The sequence below is a fragment of the Diadema antillarum genome, unplaced genomic scaffold (genome assembly GCF_040938485.1).
Source record: "Diadema antillarum isolate AM-2024a unplaced genomic scaffold, OU_Dant_1.0 seq00000582_RagTag, whole genome shotgun sequence".
Taxonomy (NCBI): Eukaryota; Metazoa; Echinodermata; class Echinoidea; order Diadematoida; family Diadematidae; genus Diadema; species Diadema antillarum.
In genome coordinates this window covers 454,739-478,816 of record NW_027271516.1, presented here as the reverse complement: position 1 = coordinate 478,816, position 24,078 = coordinate 454,739, and the positions used below count along the sequence as shown (strand labels likewise).

At 39.2% G+C, this 24,078-nt stretch overlaps 1 protein-coding gene across 1 annotated transcript in view; it reads left to right on the top strand.

Annotated features, from left to right (window-relative positions):
• LOC139735506 (liprin-alpha-1-like) overlaps positions 1-24,078 on the top strand; it is a 148,248-nt gene that overhangs the window by 88,174 nt on the left and 35,996 nt on the right. Inside the window, exons 7-17 of the mRNA XM_071646263.1 lie at positions 1,113-1,247; positions 1,952-2,035; positions 2,884-3,015; positions 3,759-3,916; positions 4,454-4,586; positions 8,643-8,866; positions 9,584-10,007; positions 11,704-11,766; positions 14,879-14,920; positions 18,419-18,558; positions 19,297-19,472. Coding sequence (XP_071502364.1) covers positions 1,113-1,247; positions 1,952-2,035; positions 2,884-3,015; positions 3,759-3,916; positions 4,454-4,586; positions 8,643-8,866; positions 9,584-10,007; positions 11,704-11,766; positions 14,879-14,920; positions 18,419-18,558; positions 19,297-19,472 — 1,711 coding nt within the window. The remainder of the gene's footprint in view (positions 1-1,112; positions 1,248-1,951; positions 2,036-2,883; positions 3,016-3,758; positions 3,917-4,453; positions 4,587-8,642; positions 8,867-9,583; positions 10,008-11,703; positions 11,767-14,878; positions 14,921-18,418; positions 18,559-19,296; positions 19,473-24,078) is intronic.

Below are 24,078 nucleotides of genomic sequence, written 5' to 3'. Positions count from 1 at the left end.
AATGAGAGGAAAATACCACTGAATATTAGCAAAAGTTCTAGGCATGTCAGATGTTGGAGGATCAGCCCAAAAGATGTTGCATTTCCTTGAAATTGTCTTTGCTGGAAATCCCACAGTGTCACTTGAAAGCTGCCCGGAAGAAAGTGTAGAAAGTTCAAAGTCGTGAAATTCTTCCATCGAGATGTTTTGATTGCAACTTATTGACAAATTGCCCTACATCGACGCAAATTAGCACCGAATTGATCTGTGTTTTAACAGCAGCCATGATAAAAAATCATTGGCATACATACTCTAAAACACTACTAATTAAAACACTGATCAATTCAGTCTTATTTACGTCGATGTAGGGCAATTTGTCAATAAGTTGCAGTGCAGAAAGTTATGAAAGAGAACACAGCTCTGCATTCTTTCATGATTTCGAAGCTAAAACTTTACAGTTTTTCTATGCTCAACATGATTTTTTTTGAGCAACCTCCCAGATAAACCTCATACATTTTCACTTGGGAGGAGCTCAAGGCTAGTAGAAATATTCTTATCCGAACTCATAACCATCCGTAACCCATCCCGGTTCACCCTCCGCTCCCCACAAGGTATCACACTGAATCATCCAACTTCCAAGATGCTGGCCACACTTGGTGATAAAGCATTTTCATCTACTGCTCCCAAACTGTGGAATCAACTACAGTACCCTAAACTCTCCGCAACCAGCAATCTCTCATCACCTTAAAAAAAGAAAGAAAAAAAAAAACAACAACAACAACAAAAATCTAAAAACTCACTTGTTTCATTAATGTCAATAATCCACTGGTAAAGGGCATTTGAACATGTACGTTTATGGAAAATGCGCTATATAAATATGTTATTATAACATCCAAGAATGGTAGAGAATTCCCAATGTACATTGGATCACAGTGAAGTGCAGCCATCGTAGTTAAAATGTTGCAACATCATGACAAGGAACTGCAGAAGTGAGACGAGAAGACTATCACAACATAAAATATTCTCTCCTGGGTGATGAAGAGCATTTTGATGTGTGAAAAAAAGCAGTCTCTACATCACTGGTTGCCATGGGAACAGATTTCACATCCCCTCGTTTTTCCTTTCCGCTGCAGTACGAGGAAAAGATGCGGGGGATGCAAGAGCGACTGGACTCGTCCGAGCAGCGGCTGTCGCAGAGCCTGAGCAAGGCGGAGGCCCTGCCCAGCGTGGAGGCGGAGCTAGCGGAGAGAATGGCTGCCCTGTCACAGGTAAGCCACGCCCACTTTTATCAGACTAGCCAATCCAGTGCTTGCAGAGATAATTACATTGTACCTTGGCTCACCAATGCCATCTTTTCATTGAGTTTGAAACTTTTGAATGTTTGTGAGTAGTATGAGGCAATACATTTATAAATGCATTTAAAATGCTCAAAAAAGTGATTGGAAAACATTGCTTCTATGATCTTCTTTATTCAATATACAAAGCTCAATACCGTTTTATTTACACTGTAGTTCTCTTAATATTTTTCCAAATTGGATTTAGCATGGTTACAAATGTGCAATACTTTTATTCTGTAACTGAAATTAGACCTTTGTTTTTGAATTTGTTGTATTTCTTTTTACACTCTGTTCATTTTCAGCATGATTATTTTGATTTATTGTGTATATATGCTGAAATGGTGGCATAAAACACACCTTTTGATAAAAACTGGGCATGCATCAATATAAATATGTACGTGACTCGATGAGAAAAGTTAAAATCCATTTGTTTCTAAGTTTGCACAAAAACTAGACGGCTGTGTGTATGTAGTGCTTGCTACACGGTCCAGTTTGTAAAGCCTGTGATAATTTCAGCAGTGGAAGATGTGTGTGCCATTAGACACTGAAATGATGATTATCAGAGTACTGCATCAGCATGTTAGTCTTAATACCAGCCTTCGTTATTTCTCGTCTTCTTTCTTTACTCTATGCAGGCGGAAGAGAGGCAAGGCAGCACGGAGGAGAAACTAAAGCAACTGAGGAGCGAACTGGAAGAATGCAAACATGAACTCGAAAGGGTAATTTGGCTGCCAAGGATGTTTTTGTGGAACTCCTCAAAGCAGATTTCAATTCCCATACTTTTTGTCAATTCACAAGAGTGCATCTATAATTCTGCATAGTCAGTATGTGGGGAAGTGGGTCTGACAGCCATGATGCAAGTAACCCTTCATGTGTCCAGATACTTAGCTTTACTTACCCAGCTTTCACATCAGCATTCAGCACCGGTAAGCAATCCAAACTTGACCTAAGTGCACATTATCAAGCCCACTCAGGTGTAGCAATGTGCCTCAGTACAACAGGAAGGTCATGGTGACACAGTCAGGCTTTATGATAGCAGAGTACAACCAGGTAATCTCTATTCATGGGCAATTAAGGTGTATGGATGATCTGCGCCAATTAGTGAAGAGAACACTCGAGCATACGTGCCTTTTGGCGAAATGGTTATTGTGTTGCTTTGCAGATGATTGTACATGTCAATGAAATGAATTTTCTCTGTCAAACCTAGTGATCCTAGATCAACAAATGCCCAACAAGTAATGCCCATAGTTGAGAGAAAAAAAAAAAATCAACTTTAGGTAAAACATACTCTAGGTCATTATGACTGCTTACTGTCTAATCCCTCTATAGCACTACTCAATTAGCTCACACTGCTGTTACAAGCTCTTAGAGCACAGCTCTATTATTTTCTTATTTTGTATGTTGCAGAATAAGAATACATCTCCTACATCTCCTAGGTAAAGCAAGTCTAACTCTGTGAAAATGAAAGTACATGTACTTCTAAAGATTCAACTAATTCAAGTTCATCCAGCTGAAATTGAAGAAATGTGATGTGTCTTTGACCATCCGTGTCTCTGCTATGTCCTAGGCGAGAGAAAGGGAGAAGATGAATGAGGAACACAACAAGCGACTGTCCCAAACGGTGGACAAACTTTTATCAGAGTCCAACGAGAGACTGAAGATCCACCTCAAGGAGAGGATGTCAGCTCTGGACGACAAGGTGAGCTGGAGGAAACATGATGAAGGTGATGATGTTTTTGGTGATGATGATGATGGTAATGATGATGAGCTGATGAGGGCAGTGATGATGATGGTGGAGATGATGATGATGATGATGATGGTAATGATGATGATGATGATGATGATGGTAATGGCGATGATGATGGTGATGATGAAGATGGTGATGGTGATGATGGTAATGGTGATGAGCTGATGAGGGCAGTGATTATGATGGTGATGATGGTGGAGATGATGATGATGATGATTGTGATGGTGATTATGTAATGATGATGGTGATGATAGTGATGATGATGACGATGATGATTATGATGGTGATAGGGATGATGGTGTCAATGGTGATGTTGACTACGGTGATGATTGTGTTAGTGATGATGGTGAAGGTGGTGGTGGTGAAAAATGGTGATTGTGATATTAATGATGATGATAATGATGATGGTAAGGATGGTGATGATAATGATTGTTGTGGTGGTGTTGATAAGGATGATGATATTGCTAGTGGTGATGGTGGTCATGATGAATGTGATGACGGTGCTGATGGTTATGATGATGGTGGTTATAATAGTGGTGATGATGGTTAAGCTTGTGATGGCGATGATGGTGCAGATGATGATGGTAATGGCGATGATGGTAATGGTGATGATGATGATGATGATGGTGATGATGATGATGATGATGCTGACATTAGGTAATCATGGCCCTATTTCTCCACTGCGTCAATTCCAGAATGGTCTCACCCAGGAGCTGGAGAAAACCAAACAAACCCTAGATGAGGTGGATGGGTGGAGGACGAAGGCCGAGGAAGAGCGGGACCGCCTCCGTATCGAGATCAAATCTCTCAAGGAGAGACTAGAAGCCGAGCAGTCCACCAGTAGAAGTATAGGGTGAGCGCCTTAACCCCTCCAGTGCCGAGGCTGGGTGCTGCATCTATCTCTCTCTCTTCCTCTCATTCTCTATCTCTCACTCTTTTTTTCTCTCCATCTATTTCTCAATCTTCTCTTTTTTTTTTTTTCTCTCTCTATCATCTCTCACTTCTCTCTTTTTCTTTTTTCTCTCTCTCTCTCAGATTTTGTAATAATGTGAATAGAAAGTGTGACTTTTGTGCAGATATAATGTTTAGGTAAGTACTATGTGTTAACCTAATGTTGCTAGTTTTCTCCAAGATTGTTTAGTCTGAAAAAAGGTTTTAGGGACTGTTATTCTTCTTTATCATGTTTATATATGATATGTGTATTTCTTAAAGAAGTGCTTCAAGGAACAGGAAATATGTGGTTCTTTATTGGAATCTCTCTGATTTTAATAAGTGAATGTTAGAGGCCCTTATTTTACTGTAGATCACCTTTTTAATATTTGTCGCACATTTTCGTCAGAATGAGTTGTTATGATGGACTTTTTTTTTTCTCCTTTCTTGCATGGACTAGTGGAAGTACGACCTCCCAGGCCGTTCCAGACGTCGTCATGGCAAACGCAGGGAAGTCGGGCCTTCCGGACGAAAGCGTCGTTCGGAGAACACAAAAGGGTCGAGTGGAGGCGTTGAAAGGAAATGAGCGAAAGGTATTCTTGCTGACCCTGGCTACAGCATCGCCATTTTTCTGTTTTTGAAATCACTGCCATGGAATATTTTGGCTCTTTGCACTAAACCTTCCAATATGTTTGCAGTGTTAGGACCATGCTGCAATATAATTATACCATGAGATATATTCCCCTTAAAGGGCAATGCTTCTCTGTGTTAGCTTTTAGCGTGGCAGCCTTACTTATTACCTAGGGTATTGTCCAGTAGGGTATTGTCCAGTAGTGTAAGACCATCCCTTCCTATGACATACTAAAGGTTTTGTCCATTGTATAAAACCTTCCCTTCCAGTTACAATGTACATGATGGTATTGTCCCATTGTATAGGATTATCCCTCCCCATACCACCGGGGATTGTCCTGTAGTATAGGTCCATCCCTCCCTATACCATAAGGTATTGTTTCGTAGTATAGGACCATCCCTCCCAATTACATGAGTTCTTGTCCCATTGTATAAAGACCCTCCCTTGTGACACCATAAGGTACTGTCCCCTAGTATAGGGCCATCTCTTCCCACAGATACCACAAGGTATTGTCCCATAATAGCATTATTACTTTGCTGTCATTTGGCACGGGGTATCATTCCTGTTGTGTTTGAACCTTGCTTCCTTGTACCAAAAGGTATTTCATTATTATTTTCTTTTGTCCCTTGTGTAAATATCCCGTAAATATGTTCCATACTGGTTATCACTGTGGAGCATTACTGATCCCGCATGAGCACCATTGGGTGGGACTGTTTACTGCCTGTTGCCAAAAAGTTGCTCACATGTTCAAAGCAAGTCTCAGACGAAAATAGGCTGGATGAACCCGGAATGACAAATCATATGTTGAACAAATATGCTGAAATGTGATAAATCTCTCACTGCATTTGATGAATATTAGTTTCTTCATGGGAGGCATTTGTTATCGTGCTTTCACAGCTTTAAAAAGAGGAAAGGAGAGAAGATCTTATGTAATAGACACTGCAGGATTGCTGCTAATTCTTCCCTTTAAGATCACACATGGTTGTGGAATACCCAGTTTTACTTCAGTTCTGCACAATACCACAACACAGTATCTGCTTTTCGTTGTGTGTCTGCACCAATGTAATGGTTCAAGATATGCATTGCAGAGTATACTTTATCGTTATTCTTTTGTTGGTCACAAAAGTTTCACCAAAAAAGTTTGACAAAGTCATTCATCATTTGAAATGAAGAGGTCAAACCTTTACATTGTATATCTCATAATCCTAATCATCACAATATTCATCGAAACTTCTCCTTCATTTCGGCAACCCAATTATCCCCAAGTCTTTTTGAAATGTCATCTCCAATTTTCCCTTCATAATGTAATCGCAGCATTGGATCAGAAATGTCATACATTTTCCCGTATTCATACCTCATCGCTCTTGCCCACGCAGTATCAGTGTGATTTTGTGAGACCCATATAGAAATGTTGTTATCCATTGGCATTACATAATAATGTGATCACAAAATTAGGAGAGAAGTCTCATGCATCTTTCTTCATCTAAACCCCATCGATCTCTCCCCCCACAACGTACATTGTATCAAATGTGATTTTGTTTCAGTCCTCAAGAAGTGTTCTTATCCGTTGTCATTACGTTGTGTGATCATGAGATTTGATCAGAATTTCCATACATTTTCCCGCATCTAAATGTAGGCTTTCATCGAGAGTTCATTTCTAGAAACCATGGACTCGAAGACATGTATTGTGCATTGATGTACCTATAGCTCACAAGATGTTTCAATCGGATATTCATTGGCAATAAATATTTGCATATCTTAATAGTGGATATTCCACCATTCATGCACCGTAATGTGTGACCTTTCATCACCAAACCAAGCAAAAATGTTGCCAGACCATTTTTCATTGTTGTTGTTAAAGAATAATGGTTCCCATGGTACGAAACTTAGCATAATAATTAGTATTGAAGCTCAGTCTTTACCAGAGCATCTGTGATACTACTGACTGTTTCAAAAAACTTACAGTATTTCCATGCACATTGCCATGCACTTCATAGCTGGAAAATGAGAAACAGCCAAAGGTATTCAAAAAACAAAGAAAGTATAGCTTGTGAAACGCTGAGAAGCACTTCTTATGCCTAGTCTAGGGCTCCCAGCCTTTTTAAGCAAATAGAGTCAAAGCCCAAACCTACAGATTTTCAGGAAACTTGACTGGTGAACAAACCCAAGCAACAGTTTGTGGGCTTTGCGATGAATGGTCACATATTGATTATTGCACACAAAAATCAGTTCATTCTTGCTTACACCCGAATTTGGTTCTCTTTCTCCCATTGTTATTTGTTGTTCTTGTTTTTGTTTTTAAAAATTCTCTCCACCTTGTTTCTGTGACTCTTAACCTTTTGTCCCCACTCTACCTTATACTTGTATTGATCCACTTTAATGTCGGTCATGCTACTTCATGAATACATGTTTGTTCTCGTCAACTGATGGAATTATTTACTTTAACGACATTACTAACCGTTCTCAATCACGTTGTCAATGTAATCATGAATTACTCTCGTGTATCACATTTGTATTGAAATCGTGTAATGCAATTTTTTTTTCTTGCTTATTCAATGTTAATTTGATTTTTATATGATTTGAAAACAAAACAACAATCGAAAAATTGTTGGTAAAAAATGATGTGTCTAATTTTGGCATTCTGTTTTGTGAAAATGATGCAATTTTGCAATGTGACACGCCCCCCTCCCGGCCTCTGTTTCCCATCTCTTCCCTCTGAATGTTACTTCTTATTTTTCTCATGCTTTCTCGATATTGATTCATGCCTAACTACCCACGTCATCCCCTCTTTTTCATCTTCCATCGCCCTTCGTCACCCCCTTACTTTCTTGCCATCATATTTTTTATTGGTCTTGTACACGTATCTTGCTTCCCATTCATCTCTGTCAATAACATATGACAACATGTTGCCATTTATACTTTTCTGGTGTCACTTTTTATCACATGCCTGTTGCTCAACATCTTGATGTTTTTTTTTTTTTCTGTGCATATTTGTGTCTACTAAAACTTCTGACATCCATCCTTCTCGAAATTCTTCGATCTATTTTGATCACCCTGTGCTCCCCTTTTATTTTGTATTCATCCCTCGGACCATATTGAAATTTATACTCACTTTGTCGTGCATGCTTGTCCGCTGTGCTTCTTCACATTTCTGCCATGTTTGTGGATATTGTCACACCCTATTCTCTGGAAAACAATGTTTTGTTTTTTTTTCTGAAATGTCTCATTTCATCATTGGTATTGTAAATATGGAATCATCATCTTTGTTGTTACTGATGTCATATCATGTCTTGACTTTCATCACCTTTTTCTTTAAACGTTTTTCATCGCAACTATCGCTTTTGTGAATAACATGGTCATCACTGTCGACATCGCTAACCTCATCTCACTGTCTGACGTCTGATGAAATGTACTGATGTCCTATCTTTAAATACATGCATCTTTTATACATTGTCTCCTCTGCCACCATTCTTTCTCACCTGTGCCATCATTATACGTAATATTCAACGTCATCATCATTGTCTTTGTAATTATTATTGATGCCACCATTGCTGTCTTGATTTCTCTTGTCATCATTATCATCATAAATATCATCATCAACATCATTTTCGGTGCAATCATCATCTTCATGATCATCTTCATCGTCATCATTTTCATTCATCGCTGTCATCATGATTAACCTTTCTTTGTTTGTCTTATTACATCTTGTCATGTGCCTCCACGGCTGACATTTCTCATCATCATAATCATCATTATCATCATCATCATCATCATCATCATCATCATCATCATCATCACAATCATCATCATCATCACTATCACCATCACCAACACCATCACTAACACCATCATCACCATCATCATCCTTATCTGTGCCATCACCTTAATCATCGATATCTCTACCATCCTCGTGTCTTTTCCGTGAAATGTCCCCCCCCCCACCCCTTTTGGACCCCCTCTCTGTCTGTCCCGTTGCATCTTTATATCTTTTTCGCCCTTCGCCCCTCTTCCACCTCAGCAGGTCCACACCCTGAACGAGCAGGAGTGGGAGAAGGCAGAGCAGGCCAGCGTCCTCGCCAACATCGCCCAGGCCTTCGAGAGCGAGACGTCCTCGCCCGCCGGCGACGACAGCACCGACATCTTCTCTGCGGTGGACATGCTGTCCCCCCAGGGCCAGACCGACGCCCAGACGCTGGCCGCGATGCTCCAGGAGCAGCTGGACGCCATCAACAATGAGATCAAGTGAGACTTGAACCGCTGTCCCTCTTTTGAGAGAGAGTAGGGGGATGGGGGAGGTCTAAAGTCTTTTTTGGGTTGCTCCAAAATGTTAACGATGACGTATGGCGAAATTTTGCGAGCACTCCAATAAATGTCGGATGGGCAAGTTTTGTAGTGCCTCATCAGTTCTTGCTTATGATGGATGCTTATACTGTATTGGCAAAATGAGAAGAGTGGTCCAGTTGCAGACTGAGACTTGAGAGTTGATTGCCTAGTACTTAATCTACCAGTTGTGAATATGTAGATCCATCAATCTGAAGTACCACTGTATTTCACAGTAGATTTCTTTCTGGGATAAATGTGGGTTTTAGAAGGATCTCCTTATTTGACACTTTCATCGGTATAATTTGAACTTTCTCAAGGGGTTGGGGGGGTGGTTAAGCATTGCTCTTTGGAAACTGCAATAAATATCAATTTATACAAATTAAAGCATCATATGGGTAGGATCCTTTTCGAAACCACGCAAATCCAATGCAGAGTCTATGTGATTGATTACAAACTAACAAGAGTACAATTGCAATTTCAGGGCAAACCTGCTGGAAAAAAAAAAGAATTTGTTGTTGTTGTTGTTGTTGTTGTTGCTGCTACAATGTGATGACATTTGGGACGAGTCACTGGGTTATGCATGCCCTCTTGCATCTGGGATAATTGATATGTGGGCGGTTTTCCTTGTATACTTAGGTTGATACAGGAGGAAAAATTCAGTACAGAACAGCGAGCGGAGGAGCTGGAGCACAGGGTAGGGAGCGTGGACAACATTGACATGTATGGCACGTCGCCCAGCCATCGCTACTGGAACCCCGAGCCGCGGTCGTTGACGCGATCTCTGCCCGGGAGCATGCTGATGATGACTTCTTCCACCCCGGACACGCCCCAGCAGGGCGGGCGGGGCAGCGGCGACCAGCGGGATCGGGCGTCGCCCCCGCAGAGCGCCGACTCCACCCCGGTCACGGTGCGGCGGATACACCAAGCAGAGCCCGCCTCCCCGCTCACCAGCCACCATAAGCACAGCGCCAGCCAGCCACACATATCGTCGCTAGGGGGCGCCGTTTACGGTGTCCGGGAGCGAGGCTACGACAGCGATGTTGATGATGTCGCATCGAGGGTAAGAAACCTAAAACTGGTCTCACCTTTAATTTATTCTTTTTCAGCATTTGTTAATAGTGAATGTTCTTTTTCAGCAATTAATCTCTATCAATTCAAGCTTTTAAAGCAAAATGAAGCCTGATTTTACTGTGCGTACTTTATTGTGTTTTGTTTCTTTTGTTTTTACTTGTTGCTTTGCCATTTCTATGTTTGTATGTCATAACTGACAGTACAAATTTGTATTATTTGCTGAACTAGTTTCTATATTAAACTTGTCCTGACTTTATATCAGTTTTGAAAACAGCAGCATTTTGCCAATCTTTGACTTCTTTTGTAAAAAATGAAGAGTGAATATGAAAAATAGAGTGCAGATCTCGACCTCACTTTTATGTGTAGTTGATTTTCCATAAAAAATTAGAAATATCAAATGTCTCTTTACCTTTTAATCATCATTAATTAGTCTTGTTTGTTATTTGCCCAATAGAGACAAAACATTGAATGTACAATGTGTGCAGACTGACTTTATCACTTTAAATTCTGTATTTTTTTTTAGATACAGCTGCATTTTATAGTTGACATACTGGAGCCCTGTAATGCAATATTTCACAATTTCATTCCTGCAATTAAGTTATCCCACCTCAAATGGCGAAAAATTTATCTACATTATACAGGGGCATTGTTCTTCAGCATTATGACAGCATTGTCAAGAAAAAGAAAAAGAAAAGATCAAGAACTAATTTAGTGCCATGTACTGATTTTAAGTATTTGATAGAGGCTTTTTGGCAAGTACAGTGAAGCTAATGAAAATTTTATTTTCATATGGCTAATTTCCTAATTGGCATACTAATATGCTTAATTATTCTGTTTTGGTTCATTAATCATTATTCTGAAGGCTGTAGGGTTAGATTGCACATGAGTTATGAGCACAGCCCTTTGACATATAGTTCCTTGACGTTGTTATTTAAAAGGTTGTGCATATTTCTTACAAATTTGTGGCTATTATGGTAGAATTTCCTGCTCTGCTTTACAAGAAAGCTGCCCTTAATGTATGAATTGTCAAACCTAAAAGCAAGCTTGTGCGCTGCCACCCTTGCAATAATGTGAGAATGTCTAGATAATTGATTTTATGCAGGGTACAGTATGTGGTTGAATGATTAAAATGGAATGATACGCATTGTACCTGCCTTTACAGAGATTTTGCCACTGAAGATGTATGATGTGCTTTCGAAAATTTTAATCAGCTTTCTGATCAGAATTGAGTCTAGCGCCATCTGTGTTTGATGCAGAAAATGTTATGTACCTGCTGCGTGTGAAAGCTTATTTTAGTGCAGCTGGAAATGCAATATAAGTAACGCATAAGCTCTGTGATGAATAAGACGAAATTCTGTCTTCTATGTTTTTATTGCATTTTTTTTTTTTTTTACGCGGTGCTGAGATATGTGCTTTTTTTTGTTATTTTGTTATTTGTGCTTTATTCGTAAGAGAAAAAAAAAAATCTTTCAACCTGTTGTTGTAAAGTAGGCTGCAGTTGCATTGCAGTGCACATTTTTTTTTTTTCTTGATTGTTGCTTTTTGTAAAAATTTTCTGTCAATAGCAAACTCTTCTTCTCTTTTACTTGTTGTTTTTTATCCCCCTTCCCTTTCCTCAAACATTGAAAAAAAAAAAAATGTTTGGCCCCATTCCTTTCTTCTCCCGCCCCTCTTTTGCCGCACAGCCTAAGTATGTCCACAACCGCTCTATGTCTCTCTCTGAATCGGAGCTGCAATATTGGCAGAAGGTTAGCGCCCTCGCCTGGTCAAAATTTGCACAACAACGAAAGAAAAAAACAGAAAAGAAATAGTGGCTGAACGTTTCATGTTGCATTGTGGTACCCTGCCTCCCCCATCACTATCTACTCACACACTGTTGATTGTTGGTCGACACTTGAAATTTACAGTACCGACAGCGAATCATTTTCCACCTATTCGCGAATGTTTGCGCATTTTTGGGCATTGCACGCATATGCGTGCATATTTGCGCATCGTAAATTCGCGAATATTCACGAATATTCAATTATTCAATTATTCAATATGTCAAGTATTTCCAAATATTCCCGAATATTCCCAAATGTTCGCATGGAAAAGAATTCGCTGTCGGTACGGTAACACTGCTCGAAGTCATTTGAACAATTTGTACAAATTTATGAACCGCCTATGACTGTGTCCCTTGTTATGTCTGTGTATGTCGATGTACAATGTACATGTCATTATGGGTTACTGTTTTTGTATGTAGAACTGTAGTGTTCCTGTGCCTCTTCCAGGTTTAATCCTGTATTTGCATGAATTCCTGTAACCTCACGCATTAACCTGTTCACTACCAGATTCTGGATTTCCCATAGACTTTTGACAGATTCCATTCCGTTCTTGATGGTAATCGGTTAAATGATAGTGATTGATTAGGGTGTGAGCCAGACATTACAGTGTATGTACTTTTGGTACGTTTATATACAGTATATAGTAGTGCAATATTACCACTTAGGTCCTGTTTCACTAGTGTGGAAGCTACAACAGTATTGAGCCAAACAGTGAACCCAAGTTGGGACAGATTCAGATCAGATCTGATTGGGGAAGATTCATAGACATTCATGATCTACAGTGCATGTCAAAAAAACAAAAAGGGTAATCCAACTTTGGAGGGCTGCTATTTCCTAAATATCAGCTATCGAGAGTGCAACGTTGGTTGTGAGGAAACGGGAACTCTTCCTCCTTCCATTAATACCTAGTTATGGTGACAAACGTCATGCACGACTGAGCACATGAACTTTAAAGACAACAATGACAAATTGCACTTTTTCCAAGTTTGCGTGTTTTTGTGAAGGAACAATACATTTCTCACTGCATGGCGGAGATCTGTCAGTGAAAGTGGTCAAATCACCAAGCCAGCGGGTGCATGACTGCAGGTTCATGTTTAGGGTTTCTGCTATAACCTTTTTATGGTTCATAACCTTCACCATGGCCACATTGTCAATAACTTGGTCCTTCCATCAGTGCTAAAACCATTTAATCTATTTTTCCCTCTTCATATTCAAAACATGGTTTGTCGCTGCGATATATGTGTTGAATATAAACAGAGAAAAATGGACTGTGTGGGGTGGCCTCTGGGGATATCACAGTGAGAAAATGTACATTTTACGTACCTGGTACCTTAAAAAAACCCCAAAACGCTCGTGTGCTTTGAGTGGCGATTGTCACAGAAAACCCCACGACACCGTACGCACTGTCCAAAGTTCCTGGCACGAAGCGTTAATCAGATTCAATTCAATTCAATTCAATATTGGTTTTATTTCAATCGTATTGCAGTCGATGACTGACTCGCACGATGTTACAATAGAGTATAATGCGTAGACGATACGGATAAAAGAATTGTACGTGATTAGGGTTAGGGTGATGATGGGTCATATCAGTTACACGTGTATGAGAAAATACATGAAGGGAAAAACAACATTTTTTTTTTTTTGGGGGGGGGGGTGTGGGGGTTGTCTCCTTTCTCTAATGGCTGCACATCATTTGTTTGTTTGTTTGTTTGTTTGTTTGTTTGTTTCCCACTGGGTTAGATGGTCTTCTGTGTTTTATCAAGTCAGTTCAACTTACTATTCTTGGCATTTCTATACAGTGAAATGCATTTGCCCAACCACAGTGAATGTCAAGTTAACATTATCATGCACCCCTATTTGTCAATATGATTAATAAACATGCATTGATACAGTTGGCCTGTTCCATTTGATACGTTAAATAAGATTTTTTTTTTTTAACCCCATTTTGTGATCTCAGTTATGAGTGTGTTAACTTACGAGACATATACTCACTTGTATGATTGTGTGTACAGTAAATGTGCAGTGGGTTTATATGTGTACAAGGACATAACCTGTTACAGTGGTGTTGTGCACCAAATATTTATATTCCAATATATATGCATGTTCAATCATTTTGTTACTGTTAATTGTAAAAAGAAAAATAACGAAAGAAAAAAAAAATGTACCCCCTAAGTGAAAAGCAGTTGGGTAGTGATCCTCTCATATTGTGAATATTCCTTGAATGTGTTAGGATTAGAGTCAATTTGACTGTCCTGGGCTGACAACATTGGGCCTGACTGCATTACTAAATGGTTCTCCACACTAAAACATGTTTGATATACCGTATACGCCGAATATTTCGCAAGGTTTTTGTTTTCGAGAATTTTGCGAGTCAGGTGCTCTTCGCGAAATTAAAGACACGCGAAAATATTGACTTTGATCATGATGTGGATGTGACGTACGCATGTACATTTCTCTGTTTGGTACAGGACTCCACGATCGCAAATTTAACCACTCGCGAAATCGTCGGGAATTCCTGATTCACAAAAATTTAGACTCGCGAAATATTATGGCGTATACAGGACGCGATTGTATACCCTCTGTTTGTTCTGTTCTGTGTGTTCTATATAATGTAAAGCTATAAAATGTATTGAGGCTACTATATAATCCATTCTTGTAAATACCTCTTTTCTCCGGGGGGTGGGGGGGGGGGGGGGGGGGGGAGGGGATTAGATGGGATCACGTGAGGGAGAGAGAGGGGGATTGTAAGGACTTATTTAGGCAGGGTCGTAGCTTTGTAGAGGCAAATTACTTTGATTCGTAAAATTAGCCCATAGAGTGTAACAGAAACATGTTTAAATTTATTCCAGTATGATTATTGAATTTGTGCATAATCCTTCAGGAATACAAGTTTGCTGTATTGATTTTACAATTGTACTTTAATAAGTTGGTTCCTCTGATTTTTTTTTTTCTTCTGTTATTTATTTGAAGAACAACTCCATTTCCCATATTTTTCTTTTTCTCTGAGCTTGGTGTCTTGTATTCTTTTGGTCTATAGAAAGAACCTGTTTGGCAACCAAGGTCAATGGACTTTGAGAAGGTGGATTATTTCTTTTTTTAAATCACACATGGAACATTCATCTTTCCTCTTGGAAATGTCCATGAAAATTTCATGACAAGCAAACAAGCTCATCTTTTTTTTTCCTTCCCCTTCCCCTTCAACATATTTTGTGCTACGCCCACACTGAATGCGTTTGTTATTTCGTAATGCCCACAGCATGAGACAGTGGTTGCTGGGCAGTTCAGTTTGAGGTTAAATCTTGTCATGATCTTGTAATCAAACTTCCACACCATACGTTGCCTCTTTGACTGTCCTGAGATTATATCTCTCGTGTGCCAAAGAAATGACTGTCCCACAGAATTTTGCTGATGGTACAAAGTAGCAATAATGGCAAAGAAACGATTCATCACATGATTTCATGCTCCGATCAACATCATCTGACATCACTTTCAAATCAACGGCTTCATCAAATTTTGCTATCAGTGCAAAACTACAGCTTTTTATTTGTTCTTGTCTTTTTTCCCCCTGAGATTTTGGGATAAATCAACCAAAATTCAGATTATTCTTGTCACTACCCAAATAAGTAGGGATTTTAGTGCCATTAGATGATTGATATCCTGGATTAATTGTCATGAGGTTGTGGTATTAAAAATGTCTCCGAAACTTTCAAAGGTTGTGCTGTTTTGATCCGTTGTAGAATGTTTGGGATGAACATAGTCCTTGCTAGGTTTCTAAATACTGTGGCTACATCTTGGTGGTAACTTTCTGTGATACAAGTTGCATAATTTTTCTCTGAAATTCTTGTTTCAGTACAGTTCCTGATTGTTATGCATTTATACAATATTATACAATAGACCTGCAATACACTCATGAACTCAACTGTGTGTGTGTGTGTGTTTGCTGTCACAGAGCTGTGAGTGTTCTTGTAAAGTGTATGTGGGTGTTTTTTTTTTTTTTTTTTTTTTTTTTGCCACCATGTTGGAAAGCTTGTCCACCATTGCTTGCTGTCATTGTTCAATTCTGTGCTGTTGCTTCAAGTTGACTGTCTGTACATCATCACTTTAAATCATGGTACCATGCAATGTGATTTGCTCACTGATACAGTTACAGCTTGCATTTATGGATCTACATTTTAAAGCTACCATAGCTTCCATTTATATGCTCTATTCTCTGTCAAAACGATATCTTACACACACATACACTCACGTAATTGTCGTTCCATGTTGATTGCAATGTTCAATTTATTCACGTTTGGCTTCTCATCGTGTTTTGTTAAAATGCAGATGGTTTTGCTCTGCAAACTCTGTAGCCCCACTCATAGCATTTTACGTGGTGTGATCAATACACATATGTGTATCTCACTTATTACTGCTATGAAAATATGAAAAAGGGAGATAAACAATGTAACACCTGCAATGTTTGATACACATTCATACATGCACTCTGAATACGGTACTTTCTCATCAAAGCAAGAGTGTGGCATGCTGCCTTTAACAGTGATCGTGAATATGGATGCAATTCTAGCTTAATATTTTCAAGAGTCTTTTTCTGAAACACCTTTCTTTGAGCATGAATAAAGGTGGAACGTACGCTTTACTGTATATCATGTTTCATGTTTGATATTTGACAAGAGTGCCTTCTGTTTTAAGTTGAAGCCATAGTACATTTGTATAGATGTAGGAAATTATGGTAGAAGCAAAATATATTGCAGTTTTTTCCTCTTCTTTCAAAAAAAAAAAACCTTTTGCATTTTACATTGCAAGTAAATTACAGCCAAGAAACTTGCCATATGGCCCAATATTGATAGTCAAACTTTGCAAGGTTTGATTTTTTTTTAAATATTCATTTTGCTTTAGCATTGAGTTCAGCAAATGATCAGTTATATGTCCTTAATTAATCATTCTTTACAGAACTTGATAGCCCATTTCTACTTGATCATTCTTTACAGATAAACCTGATGGCCCGTTTCTGTCACAATAGAGATTTAGTGCTGGAATAAACTATGTGGCATTTACCTATTAGTTTTTGTTGTCCATTGCAAAGAACCCCCCTCCCCCTTTTTTTTTTCTTTGACAGAAATGCAGGGTATAAGCAGATGGTGTTTATACATTGCAAATATACATTGTAATTTTTCATGATATACCCATATGTTGAACCATGCCTTACTTTTGACATACAGTGTGCATGTACATTTATAATACCAGTAGAGTCTGGACTTTATGCTGTAAAAGGCAGGGCTAAAGTTTTCTTTGAACCTTCTTTTCTCTCTTTTAAAATCCTGTAAATTAATCATGTCACAATATCTAAATTTCAAAGATGACAGCATGATGAGATACATGTATACATGCCATGTCTTTAATTATGGGGAAGATATTGTGAAGTTGAGTGTCCAGGCATTAGTCTAACCTGTTATGGCACAGATACCTGCCAAAGTATGCACAGGACTGGTCTTTAACCCGTTGAGGACGGACTGATTTTGCTACAACACGCATTTCCCATAGACACCTGCCCGAGTACACTCGGGACTCGTCCTCAACGGGTTAACGGGTGCAATTCATGTCCACAATGTGTCACAACATTTCACCCTGCATTGCAAGCTAGTTGTACAAATGTAAAATTCCTAGTTCCAAGGTTCAGGTACTGGTGTCTGTGCTGCTATCTGTTTCATACAGGAGACACAAACAAAAGCCTCACATGAACATTATTACAAAACTATAAATGTTCATCAATTTTTGCCTGCCATCTGCAAGGAATGTGCTAGACCTCCTTTTTCTGAACTACATATAATTCACTCAAAGTAGATGAATTTTTTGTCATCTCTCTTTTCCAAGTAGGAGAGCTACAATTAGTACATGTATGCGATTGAAGGAAAAAAAAAAGTTGTCATTTTTCTGTTTCCTGCAATAGTTGATATAAATACAGAAACTAGCAGTTTCATTTATTGGCCTTCTTCTTCCTCCAAATTAGTGTTCCTTTGGCTTCAAAATATCCTTTAGACGTTTTGTCTTCCTCATTTTGTCTTCATTGTGTGATCTATGATTAAACTGCCACAGTATACAAATGTGTAGTCATATAATGAAATGAGCATTGGCGTATTTCTTTTTGTAACTCTTCACTTAATAAATGTTGCGGGAGGCAATGTTTAATATTAAGAGTTTAACTCAGCATTCGATGCAAGATTTGTCACAACACAGCAGACTTCCCCTTCCCCGTAATATCATTCTGTCTTCATTTGAACTGGAGTTTCATTCCAACTTACATTTGTACATCCCTGCAAACAAGATATACTGTATTTCCCATGTCCATCTTATATCCCCATATATGTACATATGTATTCCACTGTATTCATTTTTGTAATGGATACCAAGTGTGCATGTGTGGTGCCTGTGACTATGTTGGAGTTCCTGAAATAACGAATTAATAGCATGATTTCACCCCAAATATATACTCAATTCATGGACCAGTCAATAGTATCATATCTGTGGAGGCCTAAACGTTATTCATTGTTTTCCGCGTGTCGTCTCGTTGTGATTACAGCCCGTTGCCAAGGAGAAGGAGACGGCCGAAGTTCGACCAATCAGGTGCGAGCCCAGCCCGCCCATGTCGCCGCGGTCGCAGCACCTAGAGAAGATGGCCGCCGCGATCGCAGCCCAGGCCAGCCAGAATGAACAAAGAAGGTAGACAGGGATAGCCATTCATGGCTATAAATACCTTGAAAATTGCATTCTTTTTGCTGATGGTACACAAAGTTTCCTTTTTAACTTTTGATTTATTTAATATGCTAAAATGTCTATGTTTATAACTTTCATTCATGGAATTTAGTTTCAACTTTAAATCATCTTGATAGCATAAGACACTATGCAACAGTGTCTCCAGTTTGAAAATCTGGGATGCAGGGTCTTTCATGCTGCCAGAATTTCATGACATTGTGTGAATTTGAAGCTATGAAAAAATGTACTGTTAAAGTGAATGAAAATAGTGGTGAATGTTATGATATAGATTAATGCGTCAGAAAGTGATATACCAGACTGGATTATCCCCATAGATATTTAGCATTGTTAGAATATGCCACTCAATTTTCAAAGCATGATCATGATGTATGTTCACAGCTTTTTTTTTTTTTTTTTTTTTTGTGTGAGTGGTAGGATGAACCTCAAAACGTATTCTAATGCTGGAGTTCTTTGTTTGTTGTTTGTTTGTTGAGGGGGGGGGGGGGAGGAGTTGTCATACGAATGAACATCATATTATACATCTAAAGCAGCAAAGTGTGACAGCTCCTCATTTTTCTTTTCCCCTTTTCCTTTTTCTCTCCATATTCATTCCTCCTACCAATTCCCCCCTTCTCTATTCTTACTACCCCCTCTTCCCCACCACCCACCCCCTTCCATCATCATCCCTTTCTTTCGTCTCCTCAGGAACTCCATGGAGAGTAACAGCACGCCCAGCCCCCACAGCAGCGCCAACAGCTCCCAGGACTCCCTCAACAAGAGCCTGCAGAAGAAGCAAGCCTCCGGCATCAAGGGCTCGCTAGGCCGCATTTTCGGGAAGAAGGAGAAGCCTGGTAGGCGTGGCAGGGACAGCGTGGACAAAGGTGAGTACAGGGAAGGCAGGGAGGAGATCGGGATGGGCGGGGCGGGGGATATCAAGATGGTATGGACACAGGGGTGAGACTGAAATGGGGGGTAGGAGATGTGGGGGGGGGGGGGGTAGGCATGGCAGGGACAGCGTGGACAAAGGTGAGAATGGGGGAAGGCGGGGCGGAGATTGGGGTGGGTGGGGGATATTTAGATGGTATAGACACAGGGAGGAGATGGGGGGGGGGGGTAGGTGATGGAAAGGGGAGGGTGGTATGGGGTGATGTAAATCGTCATGGAAATGGCAAGCCTGGAGGAAAGGGGTAGAGATTGGGGATGGAGATGGTGAGTGTCAGATAAGGGGTCAAATATTGTAGCAAACATTGCAGAATAAGGTTGAAATTAAGTTTGGAACTGGAAGGGGGAAGAGTTAGCAGCATAGATAAAGAAGAAGCTGAAAGAGAAGATGGAGAAGAAATGGAAGGGCAACCCCTCCCCCTCCAAAAAATAAAAAGCCAAAAAACAAACGAACAAAACAAAACAAAACAAAACGGGACATTGATGAGATTTAAGGAGGGCAATGGAGAAAGGGGGAAAGGGTTGGACAGGGGGTGCAAACAGTATAGAAAAAGGGAAAATTGAAGGTGAGGATGAGGAGGAGGAGAAAGAGAAGGGAAGAGTGGTTGGGGTGGGGTTGGATGTGGATACTGTGGACAAAGATGAGACCAAGGGAGGGAGATGATTAGGGGTGGGGCACTAATATTATAAAGGATGAGGAGAAGGGTGGAGGCTAATTTTTAGGGAAATTATTTACAGAATAATTGGAAGAGGGCAAAATATTATTGCTCAATAAACCACAACTTACGCCACATGGCACCAGCATTTATTTACATTTTGTTTAAGTACTAGTATGCTTTGATATAACATGAAAGTAAGACGCTAATCTCGTGAACAGCAATGAAATGAGGTTTGAAGTAAAACAATCATGGTAGAAGCAGTTTGGGACCCTTCAAAACATTACTGATTACCTTGCCAACCATCACCTGTGTGTCTTCAAAAAGGGCCCAAGACAGATATCGATCTCTCGACCGACTGGGATTCTGCTTTTGCATCGACCTCTCCAACTGCCAGTGGTACTCATTTCTGTGTTTTCTGCCAGTTTGCTTTTACATGTATAATGCTCAAGTAGTTGAGTGTGAAATTTGCATCGCCAAATTATAAACCAAGTGGGCATCTGTTTGCAGGGATGCCAAGCAGGAAACTAACATTTGCAACAAAGTAATTCCATGGGCGTTTTATGACATGAAATGTCTGTTAACTGTCTGTCCGCTTGGGGTGGTGTTAGCATTCAGCCCCTTTTTGTCTGTGTTTTGCTGCAAAAGCGATCAAGCTCAGAACAACTCGGCAAGAAAATGTTTCATGCAATTTAGTCAAACTCTTGTGAGCAAAGGTAACAGCATCAAACCTGTATAGGCTTATCTATGTGTATATTTCTGTTCCTTTTTTTTTTTTTCTGAACTGGCTTCCTGGTCCACTGGAGCTTATTGATATTCTTTGATATCCTGGGCATATTTTTTGAAGGAAGTCAAGGGGAATATTGTTAGTATTAAAGTTAGCATTTTCTTGTGATAATAAAAGCAAGACATTTCTATTAATAAATGACACATACATATTGTAGGTGTGGTTTTGAAAATGAGAAAATACTGTAGGTCTAAGGCCAGAATGAATTGTGACATATAATTAACGTCTTATTCTATTGCACTTTTGCAGTTTCTCTTAAAGAAATATAAATGTTGGCTTCTCAATTTGTACAACTGTAGTATAGGCTTTTTTCATTCATGTGCAATGAGGTCCAGCATATTCCCAGTAGACAAAATCATTAGCAACAAATTATATTAAGTGAAAAGAAACATTATACAACTGGAGCTACTAATGTTTGGAATGCAGTTGCCACGCTATAATAGGCCTTTTTAATATAGAAGTGTCATCTAGCGCATGGCATATCCCTAAAATATAGACAGTGTCATATACGTGAGCAGTTTTGCCAGATAGATTCATTACAATTTATTGAGTGATTACAAGAATGTCCTTGATTGTTTCAATTCAATGTTTTGAGAAAGTGTCTTTTAACAAGTTTTGTCTGCTAAAGGGATGTTGCACTAACCTTATATCGAGCTCTCACAAATGCTTTGAATTAACCCAATATGCTGCATTCATAATGCATTTTATACCAGTGTTTTGATGATGTCGAGCGCTTAATCCTGGCGTTTTCTTGTGTATGACGCCTACTCATTTGGCAGTAATCGTTCAAATCCCTTGTAGAGCAGTTATTCTAACAGCTGTTGCAATTATTACCACCATCATATATACACTTTCCTCCCTGCATTCCCATTACATCAAAGATGGGGGAATTGATGCACAAAACAAATCAAAACAAGTGCATTAGAAAATTGGGGAACTCAAATTGTTATGTATTTGCCTATATATTAAGTGTTTTTATTGTCATCCCTGTAGTGCAAACCATTGTATTTTTTTTTCTTCAAATTATGAGTAGGAGTTTTCTCTTGACATTGACTCTTGAGTGTGTGACATTTTACATTTAATACCATCTTCACTTTTGTTTGAAATTTAGAAAATCTATGTTTGTCAATGCAGTATCTGAATCTACTGCATTCCTTGAGCTGGCAGGCAATGGCAAGTTTTCATTGGATTCAAGTGTCACATTTGCTCAAGTGAAGATATTGAGCCAGAGTAGTCTAAAACTAATAGGGATGAAGGAGAATGCTACACTACATTGCTGTGTTTGTCTTGACTGTTACGGTTTATAGCTGCAGTGACCTTATATTGATACTGAAATAGATCGTACACTTACACCAAGCGTTGCTTCCAGGCGCTAGTGCCTCTAGTAATAATGCAGTCATTGCCAAAGCAGTCACTTACTGTCTTGTGTACCACACTCACCTAACTAACGAGTATTTTTAATTAAACCTGCTTTGACTGAATTAACTCTGTGATAATCAGTTTGATGGACTGTAGCGTCTGAGGGTGACGTGATCAAACATGTGATGTAGTTTTGATGGCTCTTTTTTTTTTTGTGGAGGAATAAATGCAATAGATTGTGCATAGTTAGAAACACATGGTGGATTGTTACCTGTAAAGTAGACTTGCATCTTAATTAGGCACAAAGACAATAATCTAGCATGGGGAAAATACATTAGTGTACATTGTTCATTACCTCTCTCATTAACCGATTGGTAGCCAGACTTGATGAGATTTTACGGGTAGTCCCATATACTGCTTCTGAGGGCGGCAAATTTTCAGTGTGTTCAGAGGCCAAGAGACATGCACTGTAAGAGGAGTAAGGAAATGAGAGGAAAAAAGAAAAGAAAAGAAAAAACAAGGGCAGAACTCAGTAGATGCTGCAAGTGCATTCAACTCTGCACAAGTCCCATGTGCTGAGACCTGAGAATAAGTTTTGGTGGAGTAGCAGTCACTCAATGTTATCTCATTCACAATATTTCATTCTAAGTTTCCCCGTCGCAGGCAGGCTTCAACCTGTGCATCTTTGGCAGGTGCTGTGTGAAAGAAAAACTTATTTTATCAATCAGTTTATTAACTTCGATACGTGCAAATATGACTTGACTTGGTTGAGGAGTTGATATTATGCATATCTTGTTGTTGATGTTCAGACTTTGTGTAAAACGGCAAGCTTATCAATTAGGTTAGAGTAAGAGGTACAGGAGACATTTCAGATTGTTCTTGTGCAACTTGTTGCATTCCCACACATGTACATATAAATGGTGCTTTTATGTGTTTCTGACATTTGATCAAGTCAGTACATTATGTACCAATCTAGACTTCCTTCTTTGTACCAATCTAGACTTCCTTCTTTCTTTCTTTCTTTTTTTTTTTTTTGTTCAGTCTTCAAATGACAAGTTTTTGCTGTGTACTATTGAACATTGCACCTTGTAAACAAAAGTTGAAAATCTAGAGGGGACTGTACAAGGAGTAATCAGTCAATAGCATTTAACCCACTGAGGACAAGCTGATTTTTCTTGAACACAATCGTACATTTCCCTTTCATAGACACCTGCTGAAGTATACAGGGGACTAGTCTGTTCAATGTGTTTAAATAAAAGGGCTTCACCGATAACTGTTGAGGTTTGCAACATTTTAGTATACTGATGGGACTACATTAGTTCCGGAAAATCATAATTGACCAAGAAAAAAAAATAAGATAGAAAATTGATACTCTTTGATTGGTGTTCGAGTCTGGGGAGTCAAAATAAAGTTGGAAGGATCATGTGTACAATGTAGATGGCAATGAAGTAACATTCTGAAGTATTGACACCTTGCACTATCACTGTAGCTTAACAGCAATATCACATTCTTGTGTGGTAGATTTGCACGCACATACTGATTTTTGTTATCTAAACTCATACATGTATATATATTCATTACCAGCATTGTAGTTGCTCCGCGTATTGGCAGTACTGGAAATAGCAATTATAATGTCACAACAGAGGAATGCATTAAATGCCAATCTTGATTTTAATGAATAATCTGAATTTTCGAGGGTCCTTCCTCTTCATCAGGGATGACAGTGCGAATGAATTGTCACAG